This window comes from Bombyx mori, chromosome 20, assembly GCF_030269925.1.
Source record: "Bombyx mori chromosome 20, ASM3026992v2".
Lineage (NCBI taxonomy): Eukaryota > Metazoa > Arthropoda > Insecta > Lepidoptera > Bombycidae > Bombyx > Bombyx mori.
In genome coordinates, this window is record NC_085126.1 from 9,759,420 (window position 1) to 9,785,143 (window position 25,724).

Genomic DNA, 25,724 nt, shown 5'->3' on the forward strand with positions numbered 1-25,724 from the left:
TTCTCTATAAGCGTGGGAAATTTCATACTCCTCCGTCCGCGCAATTTTCGTAAAAAGGGGTACAAAGTTTTTGCTTCACGTATTAATGTATAGATGTTTGTTATGACAAAGGTAAGATCTTCTACTGAACGAGTGATATTTCTCGGTAGCTCGGCAGTCCGAATGTTTTTATTCGGAGCTTTTTTAGATATGTCGGAGAAGCCACAATTATTAACACCATCGTCAGACATCGTAGGGGCGAATAGGGTGATCGAGCTAAGAGAAATATTGAGTACACCAATCACGTTTGTTGTCTTAGAACAATTTAGAAATCTTCTCTTGACGTTAGCAAACGAAAACGAATGACAGTTCTTAGGACGGAGGCGCCGCTCTTCAAGAAGGCTGGTTGGTAAGTGTCTCGTATATATTAAGTGTATAATCTATGGGTAAGTGTGATGGCGTCTACGCGCCTTCATCGGCTGGGCTCTGTCGTAGCACGAAGTTAGCCGAGTTCCGACGATACCGCAATCGTGCTGCCATCTCTCGGGAATCGTGCTGCGTTTCGTTTAGCTACCAAACTAATGACCCTCTCCGACATATATAGGCTAGCTTATCTTGAAAATGTCGTAATGAGTTTCAGGCATCTGTCAAATATTTTTTGTTCTGTGATGACTAACCGTCACGCCAGTGAACGAAGCGTGGAGCTTCGATTTCAATTACGCTTTTGATAGAATCCGGGGTACGCACTGAATTTTCTAATCTACAATCTTTTTAGTAGTTGCTTTTTTTTAACCATCACGATACGATATGCCTTTTATTACGCATTTGTATTTTCATTGTAGAGAGTATGTTCTTTGTTTTGTTTTTCGGCGTCTTCTAAAAATAGTATTAATTATATCGATCACACGATACGAGGACACGATCATGGGCCATCTCTATCCTAATTATACAAATGAATAGTTTACGTAATTGAATAAGCAAAAAAAACTTAAATTTTCCTGTTAGTAACATGTGTAGCTTTAATTAATGAATTTCATGAATAATAATCCGATACTAAAATAGTTTTAAAATCAATCATTCAACGTTTCACTTTGAATGCTATATACTGATTAAATTTAATGGTGACAAATGATAAGAGATTCTATGACTCAATTAAGTACTTATTACTTGAAATTAATTTAAATACGAAGCCAGTTAAAAATCTCGATAAACCAAATACGGAGACAAAGGTTTACAATATCGCCAATAACAGATAGTTTAAAGTATGTAATAAATAAAACTAGAGGTCCCGCAGTAGTCGAAATTCGACTATAATTCATTGGAATTGTAAGTTTGTACACTATTATGATTGTATTTTATACTTCTATAATCACAAATTTCGTCAAGACTACACTATAAAAATATTAACAAAAACAAACAATATTTAATCTCAATTTGACAACAGACGTCAAGAACAAAAGTTTGACAATAAATAGTATGCATGCGTGTGTGCGTCAAATACATGGTATGTAGTGTGTGTAATGTTTTCTTTATTGATTTAATGTATCTTTTATGCATTATTTTAAAAAAATATTAGCATTGTGCACTTCTTCTCTATATTCTCTATAAATGTGGAAAATTTCATACTCCTCCGTCCGCGCAATTTTCGTAAAAAGGGATACAAAGTTTTTGCTTCACGTATTAATATATAGATTATGTTCAGTTGTTTGCGTATTCGCAAAACCTATAAACAAAATAAATAAACCTAGGATCAGGAAGGATAAAAACCCTAAGAGCAGGAAGACTCATCGTGAGAACTCGTAGTAACGAATTACCGTAAAGTTTACATACAAAGGCTGATGTTTATCTTTAGAACAAATAAAAGGCAGAGAGCACAAGACGGGGCTCTCGAGGAGTTTCACCCCGAGAACTTCACTAGCTTAATGTTTGTAATTATTTGTGCGTTCTTGGGCCTTATATATGATAACCGTCACGTTAGTTTAGGGACGAATATAATAAGACAATAATATGAATGTTTTTTTTTTTGCCCTTGTAGGCAGACGAGCACACGGCCCACCTGATGATGAGCGGTTACCGTCGCCCATGGACTTCAGCAATGCCAGGGGCACAGCCAAGCCGCTGCCTACCGCTTAATACTCTCCACAAGCCTCGTTTCAAGAAGGACATGTCATAGCGCTCGGGAAACACCGTGGAGGTGAGCTCATTCCATAGCCGAATGGTACGTCGCAAAAAAGACCTCTGGAAACGCACTGTGGATGACCGCAGTGGCTCCAGGTAGTATGGATGAACTCTACTCCGGTGCGATGTTAAAAACGATATGTCGGTATCATCTCGACCAATTCCTCAGATCAAACATAATGTTTTTAAGCTACTTTATTGTGTTTCTTGTTTAGAACAGCGATGTACAGTATAGCTTAAAAACTAATAAATTTTAATGAATTTAAAATGAAAATAGTGTAAAATATATTTTATTGTAAAAAAAGCGTGGGGTGCATGGTGTTATTAGTTATAAATATTTTTCTGACAGAAGAAGAAGAATTATTATTTCAATAATATCTTAAAAAGCATCCCACGCTTTTCTTTAAATAAAATATATTTTACACTATTTTCAATTTAAATTTATTAAAATTTATTTTCTATTTTTTAGTTGAATTTTATATAAAGCGTGTTTTTAGTTTTTTTAAACTATTATTTATTTTTCATTTTTTAGTTGAATTTCAATTTTCTCAATTTTTTTTAATTATTGAATTGTCATCGGTCCTCGATAAATCTACAAAGTTTGAATGAAATCTGGCCGTTTAAAGTGGGCCAAAATCGCGTCTAAAGGAGTCAGTTACAAACATACAAACATACATACAAGTGAAACTAATATAAAGCGTGTAAAAAATAAACACGCACTTTGATAATCAATCGAACTAAAAATAAAATATATAGGTAATATATTTTTATCATATTTTGTGTAAAGTAGCAAAATTATCACTATATTATCTCAGTCTTTACATTGCAAAGTCTGCCCCACCTTTCAAACCGAAACGCATTACTGCTTCACGGCAGAAATAGCCGTGCGGACTCACAAGGCGTCCTACCAGTAAAAGAAAAAAATATGCCTATGAGATCCGGTAGCCACTAACACCAGGCGGGCTGTGGGCGCGTTCATCCGTCTGAGTATCAAAATACGCCAAGCCAGAGCTTGGTGCATCGATGAATTAGGGTAAATAGATTGAACCAAAGATATTTCAAATAATCTTAGATTCGGAATCGCATATTTACAGATAGTGCCAGTAAGGGTCTTCTAATCTGCCGATAAAGGCATCCTGACTACAGATCATAAAACTATTAGATCTGTCTTCAATTTTTATTAGAGAAAATTTTGTTGCTACGCCCATCAGAGTAACGCCATCTTCCGTCGAATAGCAGAAGCGAAAGAACTAGTAAAATCGAGGATGCTCGAGAAGTACAACGCCATCTATTATCAAATAGTGGTAACAAATATCGAAACTACTCGACCTGCCAGGAGTGTTCTCGATGATTCTAGGGATGTCGTATCGACATCGATGACACGAAGGCAGTTAGTAATCGGATCTACTCGAAGCGAAACAGCGAACGGATCACCCGAAGCGAAGCGGAAGAAGTGAATTACGAATTTTAAAGTGTTCTCTAAATGTTTAATAGAGTTTTAATTCGTAGTTCGATGGAAGTTTTATTTATCCAGAACCCCAGCGTGTAACAGTGTTTTAGATTTTTGCTTATTGCGTTCTATGTCACCCCCTGGCTTAGCTTAGTATCATGCTAGGTATATGAGTGTTAATTAAATAACTTGAATATAGTTTAACTGTTTACGGTTGGCAGTGAGTTTCTAATTTATTGATATTGGTATTGGCACTGATTGGTATGGGTGCTTATTGATATTGGCATGGGCGGTTATTGGTATGGGCGAAAAAAATAGACATTTATAACTATATGTTAGTAGTATAGTTCTTTTGACGTTCAACAAGTATGTACTTTCATTTATGTTGAATAATTTTTTTTTGATTTGATTTGATTTTACGGTTTGACTGCCAATCTATTATTTTTTTTAAATCACGCCTGGATACCTTTTTTTATAATTTTATTTTTCTTATACTCTCAATTTTTTTAATTAATGTCATAAGTATAATAATTTTCTCTTTTTTAGCTTTAGCTAGTTACAAGTAAGTGGATAATTGTTGACTTTTTTTAAATTTAAAGCGTTTTTAACTTATGTACATACATATATGACGTATCTAAACATCAATGAGTCTGTAGTAAAACTTTACAAGAAAATTGATAATGCGATCGGCGTATAGCAAACCAAATTTAAAAGTACATGCGTGAATCATTCGTCAACGATATGTGACATGTATCCATAATGTGCTGTGAAATTGTGAGCTGATGTACTTAATCTAAGTGAACATGTATACTGATCCAGGTATTAATATAAAATATATTTATTCCGATTCATTTTGGGCTTAGTTTGAAATAAAAATTCTTTTTCGTTTTTCTATCGACGCTAGTGTGTGTAAAAAAATTCGTTTGTACCTTTGTTTGTGTGTGTTTTTATATCTTTAACATACTTAAAATTAATCTTAGGAGGTTTTCGATAGATAGGCAATGAAAATTTTACCGCGATGCTGTCAGGTGTGTGAAGGATGGTCCTTTAGGCAAACTGAGACTTGGAACTCATGTCTCAAGCTGGATGAGGGCGTTCACGTGTGATGTCTACGGTCTCCAGTAGCCATAACAATGAGGTACAAACGCATATTCCATAATCTAATTTATTAAGTTTGTTGGGACTTTTTTTTTGCTTATTTCCTCAATCCGCTATCCACGCCATCTATTGACACTACAATAAAAACTACGGGTGAAAAAATGGCGCGAAGTGTGTGTAAAAATTAAAACACGGTGCCGGTGTAAAAACGATAAAATTGTGATTTGTGGATCAATCAGCACAACTCTCGCCAGTGAGAAAATAGAATAGTGCATCAACGATCTACGGAGTGAGTCCTAAAACTTATCCTTTTCCCAGTCCCAAACATATTTAAATTCAAAACAATGTTCACGTTTTAATCTTATCTCCTAGTTATAGTGGATATTCTTTGTAGAGCATATTGACCCTGTTTGTTGATAGTATTTTTATAAGCTTGCCAACGAAAGCAGACAGGTCATTACGTGGTGCTAATTCATAGAATGTCAGGAGCAGAGCACCGAGTGGCTGAGAGCTATTAACTTTTGAAGTCTAATTTACCAAGTAATATTTTTTCTAAAGGCGTTGTTGACATAGATATTGTTGATATAGGTATTCTTGACATGAGTATCGAAGACATTGCTATTTTTGCCAAATATATTTTATATTGTTGTTAAGTAATATATTTAGTTATTGTTATCATACGTATTGTTGACATAGATTTTTTCGTCCAAAAATTATTTTTCTTCACCCTGAATGCGATCTAAAGTTGCAAAGCGCGGTCGTTTGGCGGTGGATAACAAGCCGTTCTTGAAAGCTAGTTTGTTCCACCTGGATCACCGACCGTGGCTTAACAGGTCTTGACTGCGTCAGGACGCAGAATATGTCTGGTATCTTTAAAGTGATCATATATTCAGTCGTAATGTTGACCGCTGTAGCCTCCTTCCGTTTCTGCTGGTCTTCCTTCCTCACGGGGCTGGGAGGCTCGGTCAAAAAGTGCAGAGAAGGCTTTTTTGCGGTGAGCCCTAATTTGGTACAGAATGGTCCGTCCTAACCTGCTCAGGCGTTCTCGTGAAAAATTCGCTCCTACGTCCAGCAAAACACCAAGATAGAGTTTATGATTGATTAAAGTCAAAATGATTTTATTATAGACTAGTGTAACTCAGGCATATACTAGCATGACTATAAATTATTGTATGAAATGCATTGATTTCTTGTAACTGCTCGCGCGTCACCATTGTCCATTACAATTGAAGGAATTGTTTAGGATCTTACAAATTTCCCGCCTAAATGCCCATTGTTATTGATTATTCGGCGGGAAATTAGAATAAGATTTTTTTCGATTTAACGTTATTTTCTTTAGACCCGAACAATCTGAATTATCGAATTAAAGTACATTATAAACATATTTTTTTGTTCCAAAATCAATCAATTCATTGTTATTATTCTGTTCTTGATGACTATGGTCAAAAATGATGTACTCAACTCAACTCTATTGTTTTGCAAGTGGCTCGTAAAAATTTAACCTTGTACAAGTTTATTCATCGTGTTAACACAGTGATGCGATTGTCGGTTGTGCGCTGTCTTCGTGCGGCATTCGATCACCAGTTGACCGGTTAGCTCAGTAGATGTTGTGTTCAGAAAATAAAATTGTGTATTCTTTGTTATGTGTACGAAGAAAATCATTTCTGCACTATTCAAAGGTAAGTTAGATAGCGTAAATATTGTAATCGTATTTACTATTGTTTGGTACAAGCGAACCAGCTCAAGGCGTTTGAGGTTGAGGACACTGTAACGTGAGGTCTGTCGACCGTTGAGACATGAGCTCAAAGGCATGTTAAGCTATTATAAGTGTAGTCGAATCAGGTTATATATTAAAATCCTCTTGTGATACTTATTACCTATTTAAGATAGTTTCTCGAACGGCTTTGAAGGTTTGGCGGCATAAATAGGCAGGGTGATGGTTGAGTCATAAGACGTCTTACCACCATTAATTAGGCAAATTATATCCGCTTACGAGAAGCTGGAATAGCCCCTTAGGCTACCAGTGATTAGGTAGGGAAAAAAAGCAAATTATAATTTACTAGCGACCCGCCCTCGCTTCGGAAACTGTAATTTATTATTGATTTCTCCACTATTTAATGGATGTTATTATACATATAAACCTTCCTCTTCAATCACTCTATCTATTAAAAAAACTGCATCAAAATCCGTTGCGTAGTTTTAAAGATTTAAGCATACATAGGGATATAGGGACAGAGAAAGCGACTTTGTTTTATACTATGTAGTGATATAATATAATTATTTAAAGCAAAATTGATATTAATGATAGAAGACGGTCAAGACGATACAAAGAGTAGAAGCTTATGTATGGTGCTATTAAATGATACTTAACGGTAGGCAGCGGCTTAACCACTAACCATCAGGTGGGCCGTATGCTCGTCTGCCTACAAGGCCAATAAAACAAAAAAAATCATAGTTATTTTTATCACGCCGGTAAAACTTTAGTTTAAGAGCCATTTAACGCTAAATTAAATCTGGAACAACGTACAGAAGCGTTATCAATTAATTTGATAAGAGATAACGCGATCCGTGTAGTGTGATCAGAACATAATACAAGAACGAGTCACGTGCACACATTCCGGTGTTTTGTTTACGATTTATTTTATTTACTACTAAGTAGCTGTACCCGTCCGCTTCGCTGGGCATTTAAAATTAACATTATTATTTCTCACCCCCACATAGATTCTCATCATCAACGCTCCCGCAACTGGTGTGGGGAGTCCAATATTAGCCTATCCATTAAGTACATGTATTTTCTACATGGATACCAAGTTTCAAGTCAATCGGATGCATGGTTCAGTAGTTATAACGGAACATCCGTAAAAACCATTGTAGATTTATATAAAAAAATAAATAAACAAATATTAAAAAAAAAAAAAAACTGAGTTTCTTGCCAGTTCTTCTCAGGACAAAGGCTAGTTTTTGTGAATTGGCGGTAGTTCTTTTTGACGTTCAAGAAGTATGTGCTTATATTTATATGTATGAATAAAAAATTTTTGATTTGATTTGATTTGATTTGATTTGATTTGATTTATATTAATATAGATATAGATTATATCGAGGGGTTTTTGGTGTAAGCGACATTTCGCTTAACACGCTATATTTATCTTTCTAATTTAAGGTGCGTTTTATTTGGTATTAACATCAACAGTTCGATTGTTTTTAATCAAACTTCAATTACATTAACACCATTCAAATAGCTGAAGAAGTTTTATTTTTCATTATTTTTATATTTTGTTATTATTTTCCAAAATTTTAAACTTTAAATGGCTCTCCTGTAAAGTTTCAAAAATGTCTTGTAAACTAAATAGTTAGTCTTTCATACCTCAATATTAATTAACAGTTTTTGCCCCCGATTCCGTCCGCGTGGAATATTTACTTTGGCATAACGCTAAATTTTACCCCCCACTTCATTCATTTACGTAGAAAGTGAAAATATTTTGAAACATTATTTATTGCTGCTCCACTTGTATTAGCTTATAGGCTTCCTCAATAAATGGGCTATCTAACACTGAAATACCTAATTTTTCAAATCGGACCAGTAGTTCCTGAGATTAGCGCGTTCAAACAAACAATCTCTTCAGCTTTATAATATTAGTATAGATTAGCAATACAACTTCAAACGCTATCAATAAATGGTAAATACCAAAAATCTTTTAATGACGGTAATTTTTTATACATCAGATTTTACAACATCCGATATTCGTGAAACAAGGATCTTTTTCCAAATTAATTACGCGAAAATCCGTGCAGTAGTTCCGGATATGAGCATTTAATTAAACAGGCAGACATTTTATCGTCAATTTTCTTTGTTCTCCGACTTACAAACACATCGGATTCTACTGTTTCATTAAATGTAGTGAGCTTAAAAAATCGAGTTACTTCCTTTTCTCCTCAATAGTTAAATCTAATCAATCAATATCGCCTATGGCTTCTGAAATAAGAACTCTGAGCTAACATTTTGTGTTTTCGTTCAAATCTATCTATCTATATATATAAAAATGAATTGCTGTTCGTTAGTCTCGCTAAAACTCGAGAACGGCTGAACCGATTTGGCTAATTTTGGTCTTGAATTATTTGTGTTAGTCCAGGGAATGTTTTTTTTTTTTTTTTTTTTTTATGATTGAAGGATTACTGGTGGCCCGGAGGCCTTTCCAGTTTCACCAGGACAGGGAAAGCCAGGGAATGTTTAAAAGGTAGATAAATATGGAAATGCTTGAAATTAAATAAAAATAACAATTTTGTTTTTCCTTTTGTTTGTTTTAAGTTTATTTTATACAAAAGTTTAGGTCATTTATTTATCTATTGAGGCACTACGAAGTCTGCCGGGTCAGCTAGTTAGTCAATAAATATTTAGAATAAGATATATGAGTCGACTATTATCAAAGCCGGCAATCTGACTTTTGGACAATTATTGGTAAATCAGAAAAACGAATTATTGACTTTGTATTCCATTAGCAGTCACAAAACTCTTCGGAACGACATCTTAGATAAATAACAGGTTAAGTATTAACCTTTATTTAATGCAGGTTTTGAACCGTATTCTTTGAAGGAGACGATTATATTCAAATCAATCTGTATTGACATATCAATAACATTTTTTTGTCCAAATGCACAGATTGCCACCTTTGATAATAGACGACTCATATTGTCATTGGTATCATCGAGGCACGCTTGTCAATGTTAGCGCTTATTAATTTTGATTTTATTCCAGATATAGAGAATGGTCCTGATGATGAAGAGGCGCAGGACAATCTTCAGCCTCTGCTCGGAGTCGGGGTGGACGGTCGCGTGGCCAGGCAGCGGCCAGCTCGACCCAGGAACTTGGGTCTTGCTGATGCTATGTCGTGAGTATTCTGCTGTTTGTTTTATTAGGGTATTGGAGTAGTTGATAGTAACCTCAACTTCGATAAAGCGGTACGACACGAGAACCCTCTCATCGTGGCCGCCGGTAACTACATTCCCGATTCTGCGGGCAGAATGGAAAGCAGTCGACGTCGCCCAAAACACGTCATCCTCCCGATCCATTAACGGTGCTTTTAGGTACCTCAAGCACCGGTCATCGTTTTCGTCGAACCCATTGTCGCAAGCGACGGGTTCGACGAGTAAATTAACCCACAGACACAGCCCACTGAGTTTCTCGCCGGATCTTCTCATTGGGTCGCGTTTCCGATGCGGTAGTAGATTTTGCGAATCAACAATTATCGAGAACATTTCCGGTAGGATGAGTCGTTTCGAGTGTTTCCGCTATTTGATAATAGATGGCGTTACACTTCTCGAGCGTTCTCGGTATTACTAGTTCTTTTGATATTCGTTCCCACATATATACATATTTGACTCGGATAAAATTGCGTGGCACGTTTAGCAAGCTATGAAGTGTGTAATAAAGATTTACAGTCTCAACTTTGTATTGAAAATCCTTCAGTGAACCATCACATTCCTTTAACCATAGGAACCCGGCCCGTTCGCTTCCGAAGCTAACGCTTCCTGATATGACGCCTTCATCGGTGTCCTCGACTGTGAATAACACTCCACAAGACACCGGCAGCACCATGTCCAAGCCTTGGAGACGCAGCGACAGAAGACTGAGGAGACTCAACACCGAGTTGCTTGAGGCCATTGAGAACCACAATGTAGAGGAAATCGAAAGGTTTTCAATTTTTGCAATCTATACTAATATTATAAAGAGGAAAGATTTTTTGTTTGTATTGAATAGGCTCCGAAACTACGGAACCGATTTGAAAAATTCTTTCACAATTTGGAAGCTACACTATTCCTGAGTGACATAGGCTACAATATTTTTTGAAAAAAAAAAAAAAATAGGGATCCTTACTAAGACTCCAATATTGTAACCCAAGGTGTAAAAAATTACCTAAAATATTCTTCACATCGCGTGCCCTGCGAAAACTATTGATGATAGAATAAAATAATGTACTCTCCATTGGTCTCCATTGGCTGCAATACAGTCCTATAAACATTGAGGCCAGTTATCAATCGAAGCACGCACTCTTTCCGTGGAAAGAATTTTCACTGTCAATCGTACGGATTGTTTTAGGGACTCCAAATTATGATGGCGTTTAGAGCAAGCCGTACTCTTTAAAACTGACCATAAATCATAATCCAGCGGATTAAGATCGGGACTAGACGACGGCCAGTCTTCAGCTCTGATGAAGTCCGAAACGTTCGTTTCCAACCAAGACTGCGTAGACCGAGCTTTATGACTTTTATGAGTCTTGCTGGAAAGACCATTCTTGCTTATTGAACATGGTGTTGTTAAGGGGCTTCCCTACCTTCGCAAGAATGGTATCTTGATACACTTGTGCCGATGTTGTGATACCTTTTTCACAAATGTATGGCTCAGCCACTCCTTCATAGCTTATACCCCACCAAACCATCACTAATTGGGAAGCTTCCTTAGAGCTTTGAGCATAAATACGATCATTTTGTTTGTTAAAATGTTGCTCAATTGTAAAAATTTTCTCATCCGTAAACAAAAATTATCTATGACTTCCCTTTGCGTACCGTTTCAGTAGTTGTTTCGATTTTACCACCCTATTCTCTTTTAAATTATCAGTTAAGAAATGACCAGTACGTCTTTTATAGACTGCAAGTCCTAAGTCATCTTTTAAAATACGCGACATGGTTCTAGGTGCTATCTTCATCTCCCGAGATAAAATCTTTTGCTTTCGAATTTCTTCGAATTCTTTCCCTTACTGTTTTGACCACCTTTTTCGTACGAACACTATGTGAACGGCCAGATCTTTTTCCGTCACAAACAGAGGAGGTTTCATTGCACCTATTAATAGCCCGGTACACAGACATTTTACTAATACCAAGCGTATGGAGAGCTTTAAAAATTGCATTTGGCTCCATACCTACTTTGTGCAATGCAATCACAGCGATTCTGTTCTCTTTATCACCCCACTCCATTTTAATATCGCAAAATATTGTACAAAGTATTGGCGCCAAAATGAGAAAACTCAATGAGCAATCATATAAAAATGACAGATTCCAAATTCAAATGTAATATTTTGTTTTTTTTAATTGTAACAGTATTTATGGCCAGACTATGTAGATAAATTAGTTGAACTTATCACACCTATAAACCTTACACCACGCACAATTGCCAGTGCTTCTCAACCTTTTTAGTCTGAATAAGATATTTAAATATTACATAGCCCTAAAGATTAGCAAGCAGAAGTGGCAATGGGCCGGACATACGTGTCGCAGAACCGATGACCGATGGAGCAGACGTGTTCTGGACTGGAGACCGCGTACCGATAAGCGCAGCGTTGGGCGTCCCCCTTTTTTTTTCCTGCCCGTTGGACCGATGACTTGCGGTGATATGCTGAGAGAAATTGGATGCGGAAGGCGGAGGATCGTTCGTAGTAGCGGACTATGGGAGAGGCCTACATCCAGCAGTGGAGAGATACAGGCTAATGATATAATATATTTTAAATTGACAGCCGAGAACATTTCGATATTCTTTCAACTTTCAGATTACTCAACTCTGGAGCCAATCCGAACGCCACCTGCCGTCTCGATTTGGTGTCTGCGTGCCACATGGCAGCTCTGACCGGAGGGGAAGCTTTAACGCTGCTCATAAAGTTCGGTGCGGAAAAGCTCAGAGTCGACAGGGTAGGAAGAACGCCCCTGCATCTCGCCACATGGGCTGGAAATGCCAGACAGGTGGCTATCCTGTTGGAATTCCCTGAAGGTACGGACACGTGTTTTTTGTTAAATCGAGTTGCCCTGAATGGTATCACGGTTCTGTCTATTTTTATCGCGACGCAATCGTTTAGTCCAGTATCAAGAGATAGACGTGCTCTGCTGGGAGAATGTTGTGATACCCGTCAGTCTGCCCCCATAGGAAAGAAAAGAAAAACGTTAAAAGAAACCATTTAATAAAACAACAATTTGTTAAATAAAATCAAAAGTTATCAAGGCATCGCGCAGTTTTTAAGGCATAGCCTAGTGATGTCTTAAGAAACATATTACGCTCTCCGCATGACTACAATAAGGTGGAACTCGGTATCGGGTACAACCACGGCTTCTGTCTTCTTTGTCACCAATCTCAGAACCACCAGCTCGTCGGTAACGTCCTGAAAGCAATTACTTACTTTGATATTGGGAATCGAGGGACCGCGGACCACATGGCTGGTGGATTATCGGTGCGATATCGCTGGGCTCTGGTAACCATTTAAAACCGTGGTACGATAGCTAGTCCGCCCCCAGTGAAGCAAACTAAAATGTAGTCAGTAATAAACTAACAACTTCTTTTAAAGCGTTAGAAGCGTGATGCGAAAGGCTTCTCATGTGAGTTGAGTATGTGGCCGCAGTCAGACTGTCCAACGTAGTCGTCTCTGGGAAGCCTGAAAAGTTAAACTGAACGTTACAGCCATTGGGCAGGGTGTACACATAAATTTAACGGATTCATTCAAATTGTAAACCTTGAAAATGCGAAATCAATGCGATAATTTTTCGTAAAAGATCTCATGAAATTAATTGCTCTAAAAACTGTGGTCTGGGGAACACCAGCGTTGATACACGAATGTTTATTAAAAATTAGTCGAATCTGGCCTGATTTGCTGACGGATCTTTGATTTGATTTTAATCTGATTGCTATGAAACTCAGGGTCACTCGCTTGGCCAATCTGAAGATTCCCTAAAAAATTCTACGCAATCGGTCTAGCCTTTTCGGAGTCTTTTCCAAACTGGTCCAGGTGGAGCCCCAGGGGTCCACGGGAGACGCAATGGAGATCTACGTTGGCGTGCCAAAAAAGAGGTCCACGAAAATTTTATTTGCTTTCTTTGTAAATTATAACAGTGTAATAATTACATTTTCCTTTTATTTTTACCATAGGGGGTTTTCTTAATGTACTAAGTTTTCGATATTTTATTGATTTTTTGTGCCCTGTTTTTTTAGTAACTTCACTCTTTTTGTCCAGTTTTAGGTAGAAAGAAATTTAGTGTTTTTTAGTAACTACACCCTTTTCGTCCAGTTTTGGGTAAAAAGAAATGAAGTGTTTTTTTTAGTAACTACACCCTTTTTGTCCAGTTTTAGGTGGAAATAAATTTAGCTGCAGGGGGTTCACCGAAACTTCTAAATTTGCAATGTTGTCTATGTCTACAAGTCTCGGGACCTCTGATATAAATAGATAGAGAGCGTATACCGGGATGATGCGTATCTTAGGTCTAAAGGCCCGTAGGTACTGACACAACGAGATGAACCTCGTATGTTCGTTCATAAAGTCAACGTCATCGTCATCATCATCAGCCCACAGTCGTCCACTGCTGGACATAAGCCTCTTCCAATCCACACCACTGAGCCCGGTCTATGACTCTTCTCATCCACTTCTTGCCGGCCACCGTTCGGAGGTCATCGCACCACTTAGCCAGGGCGACCGGTAACTAGGGGCCGTCGTTTTTGTGTCTCTTTCATTGAGGAAGAAAGAAGAATTCCATAAAGTAGAAGAAAAATAATAATAGTCACAATTAAGAATTAGATTCGACCTTCACAATTAACAATGATGGTGCCGACAACATTTGCGTTTTCATTTATCCTGTTCATAGTTTTTGTCGCGCCGGGACCCTGAAAGATTTATCTATGAAACTATATTACTATAAGACACCATATGTGACACCATATGTGACACCATATGTGACACCATATGTGACACCATATGTGACACCATATGTGACTCACATATTCCTCTTCCCCTAAAAGGGAACATATATAAGACCTTAATAAGGCCTGCTGTCTTGTATGGATCAGGTTGTTGGACAACAAAAGTGGCGGATGAAAGGCGATTGCATGCAGCAGAGATGCGAATGTTGCGATGGATGTGTGGAGTAACGAGAATGGATAGAATACGGAATTAATATATTAGAGGAAGTTTGAAAGTGGCACCTGTGACAGAGAAGCTGAGAAGTGCGCGTTTGGGATGGTATGGACATGTGATGAGGCGGAATGAAAATGAGGTTGATAAGATAGTGTTAACTATGAATGTGGAAAGATATAGAGGAAGAGGTAAACCTAAGAAGAAATGGATGGATTACGTGAAAGACGATATGGGTAAGAGGGGAGTGAGCGAAGAAATAGTATTTGATAGAAGTTTATGGAAGGAGAAAACATATTGCGCCGACCCCAGGTGATTGGGAGAAGGGCAGGATAATTAATGATGACTATATTACTATAAGACAAAAAATTAAGAATAATCACTTACCTTTGGTGAAGAGGTCGACCGAAGAAGACATGGATGGAGTGTGTGAATGTATTATGAGATTGAGATTGAGTGTTGAGATGACGGATGATAGAGGAGAATGGGAAAGAAAGAAACAAAGAAGAAGACCATGCCTATGTTTCTACGAACTTAGAAGCTTTGAAGCGACACCCAAACAAATGGATTTTCGGAGTCATACGACATGTCTTACTTTAAGTTTGAGATGAAATGGTGTAGCTGCATTTGGTCGGTGTTGTATAGGAGCGACAGTGGTAGCATTCCAACCCATTGGGGCACCCTCATCTGTCTTTAGATGTATAGTATCAAACCATCTATATGATCACAGCTCGGTGGTGTGATTCATGTGGATAAATTTATATTTCTAGTTTCTAATATTTCTAGATTTCTTAAATTAATTATAATAGAAAATTTATCGTGGAATTTCGTGTCCATTCATTTTACAAATTCCCAATGTTTCTAATACTTTTACACTTTTCGTGGTCGACACAGGAAGCTGTATTAAATTGATAGTATTAGTGTTACTTTTAATCAAAATAGATTTAGTCTGTTTGCGACCCGACCATTAACAATATATTAGTTTAGAAGAAGGTTCAGTGTTGTTATTCGTAATATTATAATAACATATAGTGTTATTACCATGAAATTCTGCGCGATTTCCATTATTTTTAATTAACTTCGTATCCACACTGTTATTCAAGCGAAACTATGTGAAAACGTAGTGTTACATACTCTTTGCTATATGACTAAAGTCACCTTTCAAAGAATCTATGCAGAAGAGTATCAGTTTGAAAAATCAATAAAAAGGTTGAATGCCAATTTGTTACGATTGTTATAATCATTAAGCCAAGATTTTAGAAGTTTATCATTAGATAGATTTAAATTTAGATTATTAAATCTATTAATAATATAATAATCTTCATTAAAATATCCTAATATTAATAAAAAATATAAATAATAATAATTTAAAAATAAATAACTTAAAAATGAATGGCTATTGTGCAATGCATTAAAATAATAATAAAAAAGTTTATTAAATCTTAAAAGCCTTATAAAATTTAAATAGCTCATATTTTTATTTGAACATCTTTAACAATGATCCCATAGTCTACTATTGAACCTCAGCGATTTTGAGCATTGAGGGTTATCACATAAGTTTCAAAAATGACATCTTCAGTTGTTGTTCACCTACAGATATGCAGGAGCGGGTGGAAAGCGAGAGTATGTCGTCTGAAACAGAAGAAGACGTTCGGAAGCTGTGTCCTTTGATTAAAGAGATGACAGACGTGAGATGCGACCTGGGCGAGGTGAACGTTCTGTTGCCTAAGACTTGGAAGGACAACATCGACCATGACTGCAAGGACATCAGAGGAACTGTAAGGATTTTGTTCTAAACTAGAAAGTGTGCTTAGTGCCAGATTTTTCCTGGGTGATGACGGGAAAAAGGGTCCATGTACCGGTGATTTGATTGATTGAGTTTTATTGATTTGTGACGTTTATATAAAAGTGTACGCTTAAATTAGTTTGGTGTATTCTTTCTTCTGCTTCTGTTGTCTTTTGCTTGCTGATGGTTTTTTTTTAATTTTTTACTAGCGGACCCGGCGAACTTTGTTCGGCCACACGGTTTGTTTCAAACACATCAACCGGTCAACTTCAAAATTCTACTATAATTAACCATAGAATATATTACGTTTAGCTGTCAGTTGCGTTTTGTTATTCCATATCAGTTGCGTTTTGTTATACCACGTTTTATGTCACGTCCCACGGGAATGTGATAAAAAGTATCCTATGTCCTTCTCCTGGTTCTAAACTACCTCCTCACCAATTTTCAGTCAAATCAGCTCAGCCGTACTTGAGTTATAAATAGTGTAACTAACACGACTTTCTTTTATATATATAGATTTCTTTGTTTTTGTTTCTTTAGTGTTATAACATGTTTATATTAACCGTTAATTCGCATTTTGTTTCTATTTTTATTTATTTATTGGGTACAAAAATGTTATACACCAGCACAAAATATATCATATACATTGAGCTAACACTAAATGCTAACACAACTATAGATAATTCAGGTAATACAGGTAATTATATTATGTTGAGTTAGCTATTTGTTCTCCTTGTAATAAATAAATAAAACGCCCGTTAAAATAGTAAACCAATCGATTTACAGCTATGCCACAGGAAGTGTGCAAATTTTCGGCACAGGACTTGGTCTAAATATTTTGGGAAATCCTCTGTTTTTCAACGAAAGTCCCTTCGGAATTAGCTCAGCCTATTTGGAACTTACCCACGACAAACAGATGGATATTGAAAAGCGTGGTTTGGTTTTATCTAAGTGCTATTTACCAAATTGCTTTAAAAAAGTGTGTTTCGAAATTAAGATTTTTTATTTTTATTTTTTTATATTGCTTAGATGGGTGGACGAGCTCACAGCTCACCTGGTGTTAAGTGGTTACTGGAGCCCGTGGACATCTACAACGTAAATGCGCCACACACCTTGAGATATAAGTTCTAAGATTTTAGTATAGTTACAACGGCTGCCCCACCCTTCAAACCGAAACGCGTTATTGCTTCACGGCAGAAATAGGCAGGGCGGTGGTACCTACCCGCGCGGACTCACAAGAGGTCCTACCACCAGTAAAACAGATAAAAAAAAACAGATACATATTTTGTATCCAATTTAATTTTCTATCAAAAGGCACTTGCGTGAGCTTGGGGTTTTTGTGTTCTTGATGATCAAAAGCAATCATTGACATGACGTGAATGGTTTTAATAAACTGCTAATGTGTTGGCCAGTGTGGGAGTTTGGTCACAAGCTTCACAATACATTTTGTTGTTTTTAGCTTATTTTTTACTAACACGCTTTTACTGGTTTGACTTGTCTTTATAAGTCCATTGGCTATATCTATGTAACGTTATTTTTCAACTTGATTGTCAGTTAATTTAAGACGTTGGACCAACTTTAAAATTGGCGTACACATCAACAATTGATGATACTATAATTATATTATTATTTTATCTTAACATAACCCAATTAAAGAACAAAATCTTTTTTATTTGTTCTGTTGGTATTGCTATTTAAGTGTATTTTTCCAGAAGCCAGTTTCTTAGTGTATTTATGTACTTATTTAAGTATTTTTATAAAATTTTGGATTTGTGACACATGTGACATCACGTTTTGCTGTTTGCTTATTATGTCATGTGTCTTATTGGAGGGCTCTAGAAAATAAATAAATAGATACACTATTACATGATTTTGTCGTGAAGACATAATATCGATTTCAACATAAGGTTTTCCACTGACTACGTTGGAATTATCTTCAGATAAAGCTATTCCAAGCAGGCTGGACGCCGCTACACGTCGCCTCCTCCTGCGTCCGCCGACACTGCACCAGACTCTTGTTGGCGGCTGGTGCAAATCCCAACATCTGCGACGTGGCTGGCCGAACTCCTTTAGACGTCGCCGGCTACGCTTATTATCACAAAAAAGAAGTGAACGTTAAGCAGTAAGATATTATTAATACGCTTTTATTAGCTTCAGACGTATGTAAGTTAGTATGTAACGGAATCTTTGAACATGATTTTGACCCCCTTCAAGTAGGCGGATTTACTCGAAATTTGGTATACTTATTAAGGACCGATGAAAATTGAATATAAAAAAAAAAAAAAATTATACATTGAAATAATTGAAATTCAACTAAAAAATGAAAAATAAATAATAGTTTAAAAAAAACTAACAAAATATGCTTTTATAGAAAATTCAACTAAAAAAATAGAAAATAAATTTGATTTAAAAGTAGTGTAAGAAAAATGATTTTATTGTAGAAAAAGCGTGGGGTGCTTTGCAGGATATTATCAAAATAATTGCAACTTCTTCCGAATCCAGCTTAGGTGAAGTCATCAGAATGCTACTGAAGGCTGGTGGAAGATACAACACCATGAGATCTCGTGGTCTAAACAACCTGGACACTCCTCTTCATACTGCGGTAGAGCTAGAAAGCTTGGATGCTATCAGAGAGCTTTTAGATGCAGGTGCTTCTGTGAAATGCTTAAATACATCGGGCTTGACACCTTTGCATGTCTGCGTTAAGAAAAAACTTGAGGAACATTTGCAGGTATGATAGTTTAGATATTTGGGACTTTCACTGGTGGGTGTCACTATTCTGGATATTCCTGCTGCTAAAAAATGCATTCTGGTTTGATGGTAGCCGTCGTACAATACGATTGAGATCTCATGTCTTAAGGTGAGTGGTGGGGTATTTGTATTAGGATCCCGATTCCCAATTACTATCGCACAATATAGGTACAGAAAGACGTCTAGCAATCTATAAATTAAATAGAACATTCGGTTAGAAGATTTTCATTCATCTTCAGTTGTAATGGAGTTGGAATGGATGTAATGGAGTTGGAGTTGGAGTTTTATTTGCTATTTTTTTGTATTTATTTTAAGTAAAGATTAAATAAAAAATAGAAAGTCAAATACAAAATAATTAAGCGAATCATAAAATGTGAACAAATGCGAATAATGTTGCAAATAAATTTCTGGAATTTTAGTTGATTTTAATGTAAAAAACAATTGCAGGTATTGGCAAACTATGATTACATGAACGCGGATCCTATGGCGGCCGTAGTGGATGTGAAGGACAGTCAAGGGCATACAGTCCTACAGGCTGCTGTCGAGGCTGCGTGGGTGCCAGGTGTCTGTGTGGCATTGGAGGCAGGCGCTGACGTTACGCTGACGGTAAATAGTGTGACGCTTTCTCTTTGCCTCGTTGGTATATCTGATGATGAGCAACTGTACCAGAACTTTAGTGAAGAAAGGAAAGCTTTGTAGTCTTGAAGAATTAATTAATATTGACTAAGTTCTTAAATACAGTAGAACACAAAGCTTAAAAATCACGGCAAGAATCAAAAATATTTTGTATATTATTCAATTTCTTTTCTTAGATGTTTCTTGACCACTTAATTGTAGTCTGGAAGCTGTCGTTCTTAGCAATAATACCGACCATTGTACTTTTTCTCTTTTACTTTGCTTTTTTTTATTGCTTAGATCGGTGGTTGAGCTCACAGCCCACCTGATGTTAAGTGGTTACTGGAGCCCATAGACATCTACAACGTAAATGCGCTACCCACATCGAAATATAAGTTCTAAGGTCTCAAGTATAGTTACAACAGCTGCCCCCACCCTTCAAACCGAAATGCATTACTGCTTCACGGCTGAAATAGGTGGTACCTACCCGTGCGGACTCACAAGAGGTCTTACTATCAGTAAAGTAATTTGTATATTAGTATACTCTACTGTATTCTACTGGTCTTCTTTTATTTTAGGCCAACGACGGCGAAACTCCTATTCATTCGGCCGCAGCTCTCGGTAACTTAGACGTGCTCAACGAAATCCTTAGCGTTGCTAAGCAAAAAGACGCAATCGACTATCAGAACCAAGAAGGCGAGACCGCTCTCTTCAAGGCCATAATTCACGGACATTTAGAATGCGTCAAACACATCATTAGCGAAGGTGGCTCCATGAAGATCGCACTACCCGGCGACGTTAACGTCTTACACGTCGCAGCCGATTACGGGCATTTAGATATACTAGAATATTTACTAGATTACGACGAAGCTGTGACTAGGAACTTGATTAACTCCCTAACAGCCGGAGATAGGAGAGGCTTCGGACCAATACACTTCGCGGTCGCGAACAAACACGAGAATTGCGTTTCCTTGTTACTTTCAAAGAACGCTGACATTCGACTCAGGACTACATGTAGTCCACATAAAGCATCAACTCCCCTGCACATCGCCGCTGTTCGTAATCACGTTGAAATAACAAAGATCCTGTTGAAATTCGATACGACCATCATATATGAAGTGAATAGTCTTGGTTGGTATCCGTTGCACGCGGCTAGCCATCACGGCAGCAGGGATGTCATAACGTTACTGCTGAAAGAGGGAGCCGATCTCTCAGGACATACGGACGGACCGAAGAAATACAAGCGAACGGCCATTGATATGATCATTCATAATTTATCAAAACCGACAGAATTTATGGAAGACGTATTCGACTCGTATATATCTAGTAACGGCCAGGACCTCCAGGATCCGAACTGTATTATCACGATTGATTACGGTATATTGATGCCGAGAGTCTGCGAGATGGAACAGATGAAAGTGATCGAGGCGCTTTTGAAGACCGGCAACAGATACGGACAGAGGAAGCTCCTGGTACATCCGTTGGTCGAGAGCTTCCTGTATCTCAAATGGAAAGCTTTGTTGCCGTTCTTCTATACAATAATGTTCGTTTACGGATTCTTCGTGCTGTCGCTTACCATATTCATAGTGTCGGTTTTCTTTTACAAAGACACGAAAGTTCCTGCTCCTATTTGGCTGAACACGACGGTTTGGAGCTACGTAGTGTATGCGACAATCAGCTTGATATTGTTACAGGTGAGTTATACATGTAGTGGACTGTAGGATTAGGATTAGGGCAAGGAACTTGATAAATAAATTCGCGAAGATTGAACGTATAAAATTTTTATTTTTGGAAATTTTATAATTCGCGTACGAATAAAGAGAATGACAAATCTAAGACATTCCAAAATTCAGAATTCAAAAGTAATGTCAAAAACCACAACCATAACAATAAAAAAGGGTTTTGATACCATTTTGTTGGGTTGCCAACAATACACGCTGTCGCTCCTATGTAGCTACTGATTTAACAGATTGGGGTATTGAAATTAAATAGCTTGCGGCTTTTACGGCCTGAATGCCATTAGATAGTTTAGTTTGAATAAGTTTACAAGGAATTTTCTGAAATTTGGTCACGACAAACATTTGAAATTATTCGTAGTTAAAAAAAGGGCTTTTATATTTGATTAGTCGCATATAAATAAATAAATAAATAATAAATAAATATTTACTAACAATCACGCCACGTTAACTGGTCCCGTGATAAGTTCGTAAAGAACTTGTGTTACAGGTACCAGATAACGGATATAAATGTAAGATTTTTATTATACACATACATATATTTAATATACATCTATAACCCTGGAAAATAAATTTATATTTATCATACAAATATCTTCTCTTGGCGGGATTCGAACCCGCGACCCCCTTGTGTAGTGACCATGTCACTTGCCACTACACCAGACGGCCGTTTAAATATATCGCGGTTCTGTAAAGTAGAAATAAAGCGTGCCAAATATATGTGTGATGCGTTCTTTATCTATCCGCGTCTGCTGCAACACACGTGTGATAAACCCAATTTGAGCTGTAATCGAAGCAATTTCCACACGTGAATACGAACCTCACACTTTAACTTGTACGTGGCAAACGCAGCCTTGCAGTCGATGAGATTGGAGACAAAAATTGTCCAGATCCTCCTCCTCGCGTCGTTTTCCTCATTACTGAGGGTCGTGACTCCCCCGCTGCATCAGTTTCTCCCGTACGATTTCCCTCCATCTGCTGCGATCATGAAGGGCATTGTGGAAGTTGATGTTTACAGAAGATCGTATTTGGTCTGAAAATCTCGTGGGACTGCGTCCTCTGGGACGTTTGCCATCCACCTCTCCTGTCACTGTCCAAATTTGACCAGATAAGAAGGCGTAAATAAAATAAAGGCCAAATCATATAATATGCTCATCTGACTCCGCACTATGGTTTCCTGTGCTCTGGGTACCATGGACCGATATACATACCTAGATATAAATATTCATTATAAACGTGTACAGATATTAAAGAATCTGATAAAGACCAAATAAATTTATTCATCACAATGTTTGCATGATCTCGGAATCAAATTTACGGCCTTCGCTGAAACAGTCACTGGCGCTAATTACTACGGCAACTGTAGTAATCTACGGGCAGTTCTAATTGTAGTATTCAAAAAATAATATATGGCGGCGCCAGGAATGGCCGATGAGCAGTTCCGTCATCAATTGTATTTGGTGGGACTGAGTTTATTGCAATAATTGTAATAAGTTTATTGAAACTCCCAACAAATAATTTTCACAATGACAGGGTAAGCCGACAGTTTCGTTTCAACTGACCGACCGGTTAACGACTGACTGCCTGAGCCTGACTGACGACTGACTGCTTGGGCCTGACTGACAGACTGACTACCTGAGACTGACTGACAGACTGACTGCCTGAGACTGACTGACAGACTGACTGCCTGAGCCTGACTGACAGACTGACTGCCTGAGCCTGACTGACAGACTGACTGCCTGAGCCTGACTGACAGACTGACTGCCTGAGCCTGACTGTGAGTACTGAGACGACTCTGTCCACGTACCGCCATTTTATATTCTGGCGTTACGGCGTCTACCCTAAATTTTTGTGATATTTATCAAAACAACATTTGATCATTTAAAATAATAATTAAAACAATTTCTTAATGTTACTAAAGTCATTATACCGTACGACGAGTTAAATTCTATTCTTTTTTCCAGGAGGTCCTGTATATGAACGTGAAAAGTAGTAGGTACTTCCTACAGCTGGAAACTTGGGTGAAATTCGGGTCTCTGGGCTTAGCGGTTATACTACCGTATACAGTGGTGGTCGTCTCTGTACACGAGGCTGATTGGCCTCGACACGTGGCCACCGTGGCGTTGTTGCTCTCCTGGCTGGAAATGATGTTTTTGCTGTCCAGATTTCCGAACTGGGGTTACTATGTTTTGATGTTCGGTAAAGTCGCTTCGAATGTCGTCAAGGTAATAACTATTAAATTAATTATCGGTATAGTATTTTGAAGTCGTCGTGGCCTAAAGGATAAGACGTCGAATGTCCTGTTCGAATCCCGCAGGCGGGTATCAATTTTTCTAATGAAATACGTACTTAACAAATGTTCACGACTGACTTCCACGGTGAAGGAATAACATCGTGTAATAAAAATCAAACCGGCAAAATTATAATTAGCGTAATTGCTGGTGGTAGGACCTCTTGTGAGTCCGCCCGGGTAGGTACGACCACCCTACCTATTTCTGCCGTGAAGCAGAAATGTGTTTCGGTTTGAAGGGTGGGGGCAGCCGTTGTAACTATACTTGAGACTTTAGAACTTATATCTCAAGGTGGGTGGCGCATTTACGTTGTAGATGTCTATGGGCTCCAGTATCCACTTAGCAAAAGGTGGGCTGTGAGCTCGTCCACCCACCTAAGCAATAAAAAAATAAAAAAATTATGCCATTGGTATTTCATGCAATCTAATTATTACAGATACACTTGTGTAACAGTTTTTGAGTGCTTATAAGATCCAATGATAAATCTAAATAAATAAGAGATTATTTTGAAACTTAAATCATTCAAATTGTTACAGATTCTGCTAACATTTGCCTTCCTTGTAATTGGGTTCGCACTAAGCTTCATGATCCAGTTCCGCTCTCAAATGCCTTTCGAGGGTCCTTGGGCAGCTCTGGTTAAGACAATAGTTATGATGACATCAGAATTCGACTACGCGGCCCTCTTCGACGAGGCACATTCCAAAGAATTGGCCACGTCTTTGATTATAGTCCGGATAATATTTTTAGTGTTTCTAATATTGGCGGCGATTGTCTTAATGAATTTACTAGTCGGTGTAGCGGTTAACGATATCAATGATTTAGAGATATTAGGGAATATAAGGAGGCTGGCCAAACAAGTAGAATTTTTGGGAACATTAGACACTTTAGTTTACAATAAATTATTCAGTAAGACTTTACCGAGAAGACTCAATGAGAAACTTAAGAAAAGACGTAACGTACCACCGGTTATGACTCTGAGTCCCGGGAAACCAAGGTGGAAGTATTCTAAGGTGCTGCCATCCAGAATAAGAGATGAAATATTCAATAAAGCTCAGAGACAAAAGAAGCAAATGGACGATGAACTTGGCTTGCAACACTTTAGGAATTTAATGGATGAAATGCACGATGTCATCGTTAAAAACAAAGTCGTGAAAGCTGTAGAATATCCGGATTTGATTAAAGATAAAAATGTTAAGAAGAACGATGAAATAGTTCAACATTTAGATGACATTGATGATGCTGTGGAGGATATGAAGAACGAGGCGAAAGTGTATGCGACAGAATCGAAGTCGAAATTTGATGTTTTAAACGTTAAAATGGATCAGATGTCGCTAGAAATCGAAGCTATAAAATTGTTTTTGAGCAGATTAGAAAGTAAATTGGGTAGATAATCGTTGTTACAATTTTTTTAAACCGTTTTTGTAATTGCCAAGGAGTTGTTAAAAAATAGAATAAAGTATTAAGTTATGACAAAAAAAAAACATAGTGTTTTAAGTATTTAACCCTCAACCATACGCCGAGGTTTGCTATTTATTAACCTTTTTAGGATTTTTTGAATAGAAACCTTTTTGGTGAAAAATAAATAATCTTAGTGAATATCCTGACTAAATGTCTTATTAAGGACCTTCACTTCTACAACTTTACAGTCAACAACATAACTTATAGATGCGGTTCAAATGTTATTTTTTTTGTGTGCCATCATGTAATTTTCGCAAAACTCTGTGCTTTATCAAGCATAAGTCTTCTTTAAGGTATGAAGTACCGTTCTCTTTTATTAAAGATTGCAGTCATTATGGATCCTCACGATCCATTAACGGTGCTTTTAGGTGCCACAAGCACCGGTCACCGTTCTCGTCGAACCTGTCGCTTGCGACGAAGGGCTCGACGAGCGAATTAACCCACAGACACCCCACTGAGTTTCTCGCCGGATCTTCTCAGTGGGTCACGTTTCCGATCCGGTGG

At 37.5% G+C, this 25,724-nt stretch overlaps 1 protein-coding gene and 1 long non-coding RNA gene across 3 annotated transcripts; one reads left to right on the forward strand and one right to left on the reverse strand.

The window, feature by feature from the left end:
- The first annotated feature begins 4,255 nt into the window (after positions 1 to 4,255).
- On the forward strand, positions 4,256 to 25,243 carry LOC101739591 (transient receptor potential channel pyrexia). 2 transcript variants are annotated; one of them, XM_012690360.4, is made up of 11 exons: positions 4,256 to 4,426; positions 9,459 to 9,591; positions 10,197 to 10,394; positions 12,244 to 12,461; positions 16,180 to 16,361; positions 18,310 to 18,491; positions 18,872 to 19,100; positions 19,568 to 19,726; positions 20,314 to 21,429; positions 23,436 to 23,696; positions 24,299 to 25,243. In XM_012690360.4, exons 1-11 carry the CDS (start codon positions 4,411 to 4,413, stop codon positions 25,151 to 25,153), a joined length of 3,549 nt encoding a protein of 1,182 aa, XP_012545814.1. In that variant the 5' UTR covers positions 4,256 to 4,410; the 3' UTR covers positions 25,154 to 25,243. The 2 variants fall into 2 exon arrangements, with proteins under 2 accessions (XP_012545814.1, XP_004926185.2); XM_004926128.5 differs by lacking the exon at positions 4,256 to 4,426 and adding an exon at positions 6,045 to 6,384.
- On the reverse strand, positions 12,632 to 15,777 carry LOC101736524 (dynein light chain roadblock-type 2). The gene is made up of 4 exons (XR_002430500.3): positions 15,625 to 15,777; positions 14,258 to 14,336; positions 13,016 to 13,116; positions 12,632 to 12,846 (listed from the first exon to the last, which is right to left on the reverse strand). It is a non-coding gene; the product is annotated as a dynein light chain roadblock-type 2 (long non-coding RNA).
- Positions 25,244 to 25,724: the final 481 nt, after the last annotated feature.

Coding starts and splice junctions, on each gene's coding strand:
- LOC101739591 (XM_004926128.5), top strand. CDS start 6,348: ATGTGTACGAAGAAAATCATTTCTGCACTATTCAAAG. Junction 10,395..12,243: donor AATGTAGAGGAAATCGAAAG/GTTTTCAATTTT, acceptor TTCAACTTTCAG/ATTACTCAACTCTGGAGCCA. Junction 21,430..23,435: donor TCAGCTTGATATTGTTACAG/GTGAGTTATACA, acceptor TCTTTTTTCCAG/GAGGTCCTGTATATGAACGT.